Below are 11,564 nucleotides of genomic sequence, written 5' to 3' on the forward strand. Positions count from 1 at the left end.
TGTGGTGCAGTTTTCACAAGGAGAAGCATCATCCAGAGTAGGTTCAATATATATATATGGAGCATGTCTCCTTTAATTCACTAGAGGCCAGGTGGCACAAGGAAAGACATTATATAGAGAAGGTTCAGTATTTATGTTGAGCCTAGTCTCCCTGAATTCATTTGATGCTAGTTGGCACAAGAAGAGGTTTTATACAGAGTAGGTTCCCATCCAAATGGGGATACCTTGCCAGGGTGGATGGGCACAAATGATTTTGATCAAAATATATTTGCAAATGACTGTACCCATATATATATTTATTAAGTGAATGAAGTATTAGTCTGTGTAATCTAAGTTTTTATTTTTATATTTTCAAGTATGAAGACATGCATATGCACATGAAAATTTATACTATAGTATGTGCTGACTAAATTTGTCTTTTGTTTATACAAATAATTAGTGTGGCTTCATCTGGAATATGCAGTTCAGAATTGTTCATCACTTCATAGAAAGGATGCACAGAAGTTGCAAGAAGTACAAAGAAAAGCAACTAAACTAATTAAAATAGATGGTCTTGACAATTAGGAAAGATAAAAAGGAATTAAATATATTTAGTCAAGTTCCAGACATTATAAGGCTTTTTTTTTAATGATAAAAGCTATGAATGTGTGGAATAGTCTAGCTCATGATTTGGTAATAGCAGGAAAAGTTGACACCTTAGAAAATGGGTAAAATAATTTATTAGAACAGAAAATCATTAAAGGGGTATTCCCATTTTAATGATCATGTATCAAAAGTTTACACTGGTGCCATACTTCATTTATCTAAATAGCTTCTATTATTTATAATGCACCCATTTAGATAAATTGCCTTCCCTCCTATCCCATTGTTTACACTTGGCAACCCATAGATACGGCCACCACTCCACGGCCGCATCTATGGGCTGCACTTGCGCAGACCGCACTTACTTTTCACCCAGGCAGCCGGTCATTCACACGAGAGCGTGCATGCTGCGCGTTTCTTCTTTCTTCACAGCCGTCTGATACAGAGCCGCGCATGCTCTGTATGCAGCACGGCCGTAGGGGGAAAGAATGGTGGAAACTCAGTGGAGGAGGAGGAGAGCTATCGGATCTGAGTGACCAATCTCAGCGTTCAGCAGCGCAGCCCTGATCTCCTCAGTGAGTGGTGAGAAGATCGGGGCTGCACTGCTGTGTATAACTGTGCCGACCCCCCCCCTTTCAATTTCAGGATGGCCGAGCGGAACCCCATGCCCCATGCTAGCACTGATGTCGGCTGTTAGCCCCTTCCATCCCGCGGTCCGTAGGGACCGCTGTATAGAAGGGGTTAACAGGGAGGGAGCTCCCTCCCCCATCGAGCGCTGCGCTGCTGTGTCAGCCCTGATGGTTACCATGGCAACCGGACGCCTTCACAGGCATCCTGCTTGCCATGGTATATCTAAGCCTGATCAGTGTAATAGAAAATACACTGCAGTACACTATACAGTGTATTATAGAGGCATCAGACCCAATGGATCATCAAGAACCAAGTGGGTCTGAGTTTAAAAAAAAGTGTAAAAAAAATGAACAAAACAAAATTAAAAATCAATTTAACATTTTCCCATATACACACTTTTATAATTCAGTAAAAATTTAGAAAATAAAATACCCTAAACATGTTTGGAATCGCCACATCGTTACGATCATCTCTATAAAAATATCACATGACCTAACCTCTCAGGTGAACACTGTAAAACAAAATAAAAGTAAAAACAGGGCCAAAAAAGAAATTTTTTGTCACCTACTATCACAAAAAGTGCAACACCAAGTGATCAAAAGGGCGTATGCCTCCTAAAATAGTACCTCATCCCGTCACCTCATCCCGCAAAAAATGAGCCCCTACCTAAGACAATCGGCCAAAAAATAAAAAAGCTATGGCTCTCAGACTATGGGGACACTAAAACATAATTTTTTTTGTTTCAATAATGCTATTATTGTGTAAAACTTAAATAAATATGAAAAAGTATTTACATTAGGTATCCCCACGTCCGTAACGACCTTCTCTATAGAAATGTCACATGACCTAACCCCTCAGGTGAACACTGTAAAAAATAGAAAATAAAAGCAGTGCCAAAAAAGATTTTTTTGTCACCTACTATCACAAAAAGTGCAATACCAAGCGATCAAAAGGGCGTATGCCTCCTACAATAGTACTAATCAAACCGTCACCTCATCCCGCAAAAAATGAGCCCCTTCCTAAGACAATCGGCCAAAAAATAAAAAAGCTATGGCTCTCAGACTATGGAGATACTAAAACATTATTTTTTTTTTGTTTCAAAAATGCTATTATTGTGTAAAACTTAAATAAATAAGAAAAAGTATACATATTAGGTATCGCCGCATCCGTAACGACCGGCTCTATAGAAATGTCACATGACCTAACCCCTCAGGTGAACACTGTAAAAAAATAAAAATAAAAACAGTGCCAAAAAAGCTATTTTTTGTCACGTACCATGACAAAAAGTGCAACACCAATCGATCAAAAGGGCGTATGCCCCCCAAAATAGTACCAATCAAACCGTCATCTCATCCCACAAAAAATTAGCCCCTACATAAGACAATCAGTTAAAAAATAAAAAAGCTATGGCTACTAAATAATACTAAAAAAAGCTATGACCTGTATAGAAATAGGCAGCCCAACTCGCTCTTTTATGAGATAATAAATTGCCATAGAAGCCAAGAGGAAGCTTTTTTGGCCTCCATCAGTTGAATACAGGCCTATGGCTACATACACCAACTGCATCCACTGGCTGCAGTGTGAACACAGGTTTATCAACACTGGTGCATGGTATAGAGCAGCGCTTCATAAATACAGCATTTTGTCCAGAAAATAGACAGATATGCCCCGTTATTTTTCAGTTATTTGCATAAAAGGACATGAATAAGGGTAGGTTCACACAGAGATTTTTGGAGGAGGTTTTGAGGCAAATTTTCCTGCAGGTTTTTCATTCAAAACCAGAAGTGGGTTCGAAAGGAAAATGTAAAAGAAGGACTCAACTTTGCCTTCCTTCTGGATTCACTTCTGGCGTTGGCTGAAAAATCTGAAGGGAAATCTGCCTCAAAACCTGCTTCAAAAAACCTCAGTGTGAACCTACCCTTAGGGCTCATGCACAAGAAAGTATTTTTTGTCCGTGTGCATTCCATATTTATTTTGTTCGCCCGTATATGGAACTATATATATATATCCATAGAAAAAATCTGGCAGCACTCCCTTTAAGGCTATATAGAATATAGGGTGCCAGCGGTGGTCCCTCGATTCAGGACGGAAGACAGCAAAGAAAGTCTGCAGCACTCCTTGAAAGATAAAATGTGCTCTCTAAAAAGAGCACATTTTATCTTTCAAGGAGTGCTGCGGACTTTCTTTGCTATATATATATATATATATATATATATATAGCAGAGCTGTATCTGAAGCTGTTCTGCCACAGTGCTAGTGGGGGAGGGGAATACAGATGTAGCAGAGCTGTATGTTAAGCTGTTCTGCAACAGTTCTAGAGGGTACTGGCGAAGATAGATTTAGCAGAGCTGTATAGGAAGCGGTTCTGCCACAGTGCTAGAGGGTACTGGCGAAGACATATGTAGCAGATCTGTATAGGAAGCGGTTCTGCCACAGTGCTAGAGGGTACTGGCAAAGATAGATGTAGCAGAGCTGTATAGGAAGCGGTTCTGCCACAGTGATAGAGGGTACTGGCGAAGACAGATATAGCAGAGCTGTATAGGAAGCGGTTCTGCCACAGGGCTAGAGGGTAATGGCAATGATATATGTAGCAAAGCTGTATAGAAAGCGGTTCTACCACAGTGCTAGAGGGTACTGGCAAAGATAGATGTAGCAGAGCTGTATATGCATCTATACAGATACATGGTCTAAGGCTACTTTCACACTTGCGGCAGAGTGATCCGGCAAACAATTTTTAAGATTTGGTTATAACCCATTCTTTTATCGAAATCCCCTACCATTTAGTTTAACTTAATAAACATATCTTTTTTCAACAGTACTATGCCTACAACTGTGCAACATCACCATATTCTTCAAAGAAAAAAATGTGGGGGATTCAGCCAGCACAACCCTGTATACAGGTGCACATCGCTATGGCAAAATACAGATACAAACGCAAAAACACAGATGCAATCGCACTCTGCAACCAGCACTCTGCCCTGCCTCTATGCTGGATGTTGAATGAGGCATTGGTGTACATTTTGGCCAAAGCGTAATAAGCCACTCACCACGTCACGGTCGCCTCTATGAGTGGTCCCTAACACTAGTACCTACCTGTTATGGGCCATGATAGCCACACAAAATCCAGGGAGCGCGGGCACAGCATGCACGCCAGGCACACTCTGCTTTTAACCCCGTCCGGTGCCATTACAGCTTTCATCGGATCCAGGGATGGAAGTACCAACCATATCACCATATTCTTGCTACAGCCCACAGAACAAAAAGCTTGGGAAGCCCAGTTTCAGTATAATCTTTATTGTTTGAGTAGGAGAGATCGAACAATAAATGAATAGGATCAGTCTAATTCAGAAGTATTATTTTTCCACAAATCCACATTAAGGTGGATTGCTAGAGGTTATCTCACTTTTTAGTATGTTAATTACAAACTTAATGCAGTCTAAATAGAGGTTTTTGCTTCCGAAATTACTAGACACTTGACAAAACCATATGGGATCTACTGACTTCTAAAAAAAAGGAGCAGTTATAGCATGACAACTTATTAACAGAAGAGATGCCTTTAGCAAAAATATAGCCCAACTCTGCAAATGTTGAGTTACATTGGCTTTTACCTATGAAATTTATTATATATAATGTGATTTTTTTAATATATATTTTTGATGAAACACACTAAAATATATGACAAAATGATGTCAGATATTGCATTTACTTTACCTACCTTATAGGAGGAGTTTACAATGACCCCTTGTGGATTCACTTGCTCTTCATTCCCTGGTGTTTGAAAGTTATTTGGAGTGAAGACAATTAAGTCACTTTTAGGTCGCAATGAATTAGAGCTTATTTGATACTGAGTGTGCTGAGAATACATCCAGCTTCCTCCAGTGTTGGAACAGATCTTGTAATTTTCTTTAAGCTCATTCACCTCATCTGTGTACTTTTGCCATCTTAATACACTAAACACAATTAGAGTAATGAGAAAAATACTTGATATGATGCAGATTGCAACAACCAAGTAAATATTTTCATCAGAAAACACTTCAAAAGTCACCTTGGTTTCTTGATTATCAAACTTTAATTCTTCTCCTGACTCCACCACAGATATAACAATTAGAGTCTCTGCTGTCATAAACGGTTCTCCATGATCCTGAGCAATTACATACAATCTATGCTCATCATTGTCTGAATCTGTCAATGACCATTTTAAAGTAATTTCTCCAGTTTGATGTGCTATGGTAAAAGGAGATTTTCCAGATCCTCCCAGGTCCTTTAATTTATAAAATGTCCAAGCATTGTATCCAGAATCCAGATCTACGGCCTTCACTTTAGTTATCAGGTGCCCAGGTTCTGCTGACCTGGAGGTTTTAATTGTTAGTTCAGAATGAAGTCGGGTAAATGTAGGAGCATTATCATTAATATCCTCAATGAAAATGTTTAGAGTAAGGTTAGAGCTTAGAGCGTGTAGGCCAGCATCAGTGGCTTTTATATGACATTGGAAATATGCAATCTGTTCATGATCAAATGATACTAAAGCAAATACCTTTCCATTCTCTGGATTAATGGAAATGTAAGAGGAAATAGGGATCCCATCAACTGTGCGCTCCCTAATTGAATAAGTAATGAAAGAATTCTGCCCAATATCTGGGTCATAGGCTGATACTGTAAATATATGAGACCCTGGTGGGTTGTTCTCCTTAATGAATATTGTGTCTACTGACTGGACAAATCTTGGGGCATTGTCATTGACATCACTTATAACAATATTAATAGTTTTTGAGATAGATAGAGATGGAGAACCTTCATCTCTGGCAGTAATTACAACTTCGTATTCATCTTTCACTTCTCGATCCAAAGGTCCATTCACAGTCAAAGAAAAATCACTCATGAAAGCTGGATTTATTTTAAATGGTGAAGACTCAGAAATATAGCAATTGACTTTTCCATTTAAACTTGAATCTTTATCACGAACACTGATGATGGCAACTATGGTTCCTTGTGGGGAGTCTTCTGGAACAGGAACTGAGAGTGATGTCACTGTCAAATCAGGAGGATTGTCATTGACATCCACAACAGTCACTAAAATTTTACAATGTCCAATAAGCTGAACATCTCCATGATCAATAGCTTCAACCTGAATTTCATACATATTAACAGTTTCAAAATCCAATTTGCCTTTCACTCTAATTTCCCCTGTGTATTTGTCCAACATAAATGCTTCATTCACCTCCCATGACACCATATTGCTAAATCCATATAGTATTTTTCCATTTTTACCTTCATCCAGATCAGTAGCATTTAACTTGAATACTAAAGTTCCTTTTACAGCATTCTCATTAACAGTGCACTGGTAAAAAGGCTGGTCAAACAAAGGAGCATTATCATTGACATCTTCCACATTAACAAGAATATGTGTGTTGCCACTCAGTCTTGGTTTTCCTCCATCATAAGCTGTAAGGGTCAGATTATAAACAGATTGCTTTTCTCTGTCTAAATTTTTATTTAGCACAAGATCTAGTGACTTGATTTGATTTATATATTTTTGAAAATCCAGTGCAAAGTAATCACTTGCACTAAGCTCATAGTTAGTTACAGAATTTGTTCCAAGATCTGGATCTGCAGCTATCTTCAATGGGAAACGGGAACCTGGAGGTATGAGCTCTGATATGACAAGATTAGTGACGCTTGAGGAGAATACTGGACTATTGTCATTTATATCTTCTATTTCTACTTCTACACGATATATCTGCACAGGCTTGTCTACAATGACCTGCAGATGAATAATACAGAAGGGTGTAATTGGACAGATCCATTCCCTATCTATTGTCTCTTTAACAAACAAGATCCCATTCTGTAGATTAATCTGGAAATATTCCTTCTCTTCTCTAGAGACAATATGTAACATTCTGAAATTAATCTCACCTATATCCAGTCCAAGATCCTGAGCAATTCTTCCAACAAAGGTGCCATGCTTAGATTCCTCCGGAATGATATAATGCAGCTGACTCAGGACAACATCCCAATAAATGTGTAGCAAAAAGAAATGGAGCAATCTGCCCTTTGCTTGAAAATCCTGTCTCTGATAGAACATTTTTTTATATCAGTTAAGTTAAAGATGATTTTGTCCAAGTAAGGCACTAAAGCTTATGGGAGAACGAGAAACATGGGGGAAAAAAATATCTATGATGGCCGGTATCCATACAGCAAGAATTTCATTTCATGATGGAGAGTGCATTTCCTCTTTCCTTTCTGATATTAGTTGGTGTGGAGTGCCATCCAGTGTTCAATTTCTAAAATGCATGCAATAATTGATATTAAGAAAATGTAATAATTGATATATATTTTTGCAATGTAATGTTCATAATATAGTTTTATCAATTAATTGTGTAATATTTAATTAATTTTTCTATATAAAATTATGTAATATTTAATTATTCTTTTCTTTTTCTATATAAAATTATATATATATATATTTATATATATATATATATATAATCCTGTTATATGTTTTGTCCAGAATGGAGGAATAAAAAGGATGCCAGAATCCATAGTGGAGACCTGAGGAGCCACATTATATTTAATTAAATCCGTCCAGTGCCATTGGTGTAGAGAATGGTATATCACCAGAGTTGTGATTTTAGCATTAAAGAGTTTGTGTCACCTCAGCAGGTGGCATTTATAATGTAGAGAATGTTACTAAAATATTGTGATTGTCCATATTGACTCCTTTGCTGCCTGGATCCATTTTTCCATTGCATTATACTCTGCTTGTTTCCATGGTTATGACCGCCCTGCAATCCATCGGTGATTGCCGTGCTTGCACACTATAGGAAAAAGTGGCAGCCTGCCTGGTGGCCTGCGGAAGCCCACATAGGCTGGTGTTTTTTTATACAGTGTGCAAGCATGGTCACCACTGATGGATTACAGAGTGGTCGTAACCATGGAAATGAGCAGTGTATAATGTGATCGACCATTGGTCAAATCATTCTAGTTCTATTAATAATCAGTCTCTATGTGAGCCTTCTTTTCTAAGTTCATTTAAGATGTTCAGTATGTCTAGAAAGTTTTAAAAATGCTTAAGCGAAACACCAGATGGTCTAAATGTTTAAGTTACAGTATTGTAATTAGGAACATTGAGAAAAAAAAAAATTTGATAATACTAAAAAGTATAGTATGCCATTATTGTGAAAAAACTAATGGTAATAGTATGCAATTATTGTGAAAAAATGAATGGTATATATCTAGATGGAATATATATATACAGTGCAGACCAAAAGTTTGGACACACCTTCTCATTCAAAGAGTTTTCTTTATTTTCATGACTATGTAAATTGTAGATTCACACTGAAGGCATCAAAACTATGAATTAACACATGTGGAATTATATACATTACAAACAAGTGTGAAACAACTGAAAATATGTCATATTCTAGGTTCTTCAAAGTAGCCACCTTTTGCTTTGATTACTGCTTTGCACACTCTTGGGATTCTCTTGATGAGCTTCAAGAGGTAGTCCCCTGAAATGGTTTTCACTTCACAGGTATGCCCTGTCAGGTTTAATAAGTGGGATTTCTTGCCTTATAAATGGGGTTGGGACCATCAGTTGCGTTGAGGAGAAGTCAGGTGGATACACAGCTGATAGTCCTACTGAATAGACTGTTAGAATTTGTATTATGGCAAGAAAAAAGCAGCTAAGTAAAGAAAAATGAGTGGCCATCATTACTTTAAGAAATGAAGGTCAGTCAGTCAGCCGAAAAATTGGGAAAACTTTGAAAGTAAGGGCTATTTGACCATGAAGGAGAGTAATGGGGTGCTGCGCCAGATGACCTGGCCTCCACAGTCACCGGACCTGAACCCAATCGAGATGGTTTGGGGTGAGCTGGACCACAGTGTGAAGGCAAAAGGGCCCACAAGTGCTAAGCATCTCTGGGAACTCCTTCAAGACTGTTGGAAGACCATTTCAGGTGACTACCTCTTGATGCTCATCAAGAGAATGCCAAGAGTGTGCAAAGCAGTAATCAAAGCAAAAGGTGGCTACTTTGAAGAACCTAGAATATGACATATTTTCTGTTGTTTCACACTTGTTTGTTGTGTATATAATTCCACATGTGTTAATTCATAGTTTTGATGCCTTCATAGTCATGAAAATAAAGAAAACTCTTTGAATGAGAAGGTGTGTCCAAACTTTTGGTCTGTACTGTATATAATTCACTATGCAAAAAATAATTAACCATAATAAATAATTTTCAAAAATGTATGCTAAACCCTATCCCACCTAAAAAGGGTGAAAAAGAGAGAGCACCAAATTGGAAATTTAACAAAAAATAAGGAAACAATTTAACAAATAAACAACAAATGCAGTGAGACCATTCTATTTCAAATTTTTGAGTCTAGGTCTAAAAGAATATAATGATAGTAAATTGATCTGTCAGAGACAGCAGATAAGAAATACTCAGGATCTTATTGTAAATCCAGACTCATATTATTAATAGAAAAAGGGCTAAAAATATTTTAAGCATTGAGGTTATTTTCTGCTTTTAATAGTTAATATCAGGCTTACTGGAAGAATAGCAATTAGAGGATAAGGAAGACATTGTATAGAGTACCTATTATTAATAATATCATAAACCTATGTCCAATAATAAAAAAGCAATTCCATAAAATATGAAAATATGAAGCCTTCGAGAACAAACATCTAGGGTACTTTTAGTCTTCTTGTCTCCCCATTCACCATAGCACCATGGGAGAAATGTAGCATAACAAATCCAGCACCAAAAACAGTCCAATAAAATCAATGGTTTATTTCTTGAAAAGAATACAATAAAATCCATATACAAGACCCCACTCCCTGGTATACATGTTTTGGCTACTCATGACCCGCACAATATGAATTTCAGATTTCTTTGTTTAAAAAATTACATAAAACTTAATTATAACAATTAAAAACAAATGACTCATTAATGGGAGATGCCATGTTTGATGCAGCACCATTCACATTATTCACTAGAGTCTCGGTCACTATTGGCATGTCTGATTAGTTTCTATTTACACTGTTCTCAGGAATCAGGATCCTCTCCTTTGTCTATACACCCTTTGTATATAGATTATTTAAAACTAGTCATATGGCCTATTTAAGTTGGTTGGTTGTACACCCCTTTAGATTGCTTATTATACGTATAGGTAGTGACATATTTAAAACAATGTTTTTATTTTTGTAAATTGGCAACTATAATAAACAAAAGAGACCCATGTAACAAAAGAGACCCATGCTTCTGATTTGTGTTTATTTTTATCTCTTCTCTCCCTATTTACAATTAATCTCTTTATCCAATCTCTTCAGATCAATGGTATGTCACAGGAGACCATCATCATAACCTCTAGATTTCAGTCTCTCATATAGCACCTCAAATTGTTTGGATCACTGGAACAATTTCTCCTTAGTCTCAGCCAGTCCCCATGTGGGATATTGTGTAATGTATGTTTGAAATAACACAAATTAGCCCACAGAATAGCATTTTTGGCTCTCATTTTAAAGAAACTAACAACGGATTTCATTGGACTATTTCTGGTGCTAGATCTTTGTTGCTACAGTTCTGAAAACCTAATACTCCAGGAATTACTGTGCACTGATACTTGAACAAGACTGGGTAAGCTAAATTTGTGATTTTTACCTTTACCAATGGGGAATAGTAGAGGCAATGGACAACATTAAATTAAAGTATGACAGTTATGTCATCACCACATCACCATTCACAGTGATATCATCCCTGATGATGGCACCGCGAGCAGCCAGCGTGATCACGTGGTGAAATCTTCACACTTGCGTAGGTCCTTTAGAGAGTTTTCTTCAATTAAGAAGGGAGTGGTCAGCCTCTCCACGATCAAGTGGATAAAGTGAGTATATTTTTTTAAAACCTGGATTAACTCCCTGAATATGAGTCTCAGATGCCGAGATCAGCGTCAGTGCGATTTGAGACAAAGTAATTCATAACAAGTTCGGCGAAGCTGGTAAGTCGAATTTTTCATAATTTCGCTTATCTCTAGACATGAATTCCCAAATATTTTAAACCATAAGCCTCCACAATATTTGAATTTCTGGGTGACCCACATCAATGCCTTCATCTAAAGGTAGTAACTTGGTTTTCCCAAATTTATACATAAATCAGAAAAATATCCAAACTCCTCCACAACCCATCACCTCTAAAACTAAACAATTAGAATCCTTAAAAAAAATAAAAAAAATCCTTTGTAGTCTCTTAAGAGTGGTATCCAAAGACAGGATAAAGCAGAGCCTACCCGAATCTATATATATATATTGGCATGAATCCTTCTAATACTCTCAGATACTAATCTGGCAGAAA

At 37.3% G+C, this 11,564-nt stretch overlaps 1 protein-coding gene across 3 annotated transcripts in view; it reads right to left on the bottom strand.

Moving 5' to 3' along the window:
- The window catches only part of LOC121008928 (protocadherin alpha-2-like), a 381,217-nt gene extending 373,923 nt beyond the window's left edge, over positions 1 to 7,294 (bottom strand). For 2 of the 3 annotated variants that reach the window (XM_040441718.1, XM_040441729.1), the window contains exon 1: positions 4,967 to 7,294. In XM_040441718.1, coding sequence (XP_040297652.1) covers positions 4,967 to 7,294 — 2,328 coding nt within the window. Of the gene's footprint in view, positions 1 to 4,945 lie in introns of all 3 variants that reach the window. The other variant, XM_040441707.1, reaches the window with a different exon arrangement.
- Positions 7,295 to 11,564: the final 4,270 nt, after the last annotated feature.

This window comes from Bufo bufo, chromosome 1 (assembly GCF_905171765.1).
Source record: "Bufo bufo chromosome 1, aBufBuf1.1, whole genome shotgun sequence".
NCBI lineage: Eukaryota > Metazoa > Chordata > Amphibia > Anura > Bufonidae > Bufo > Bufo bufo.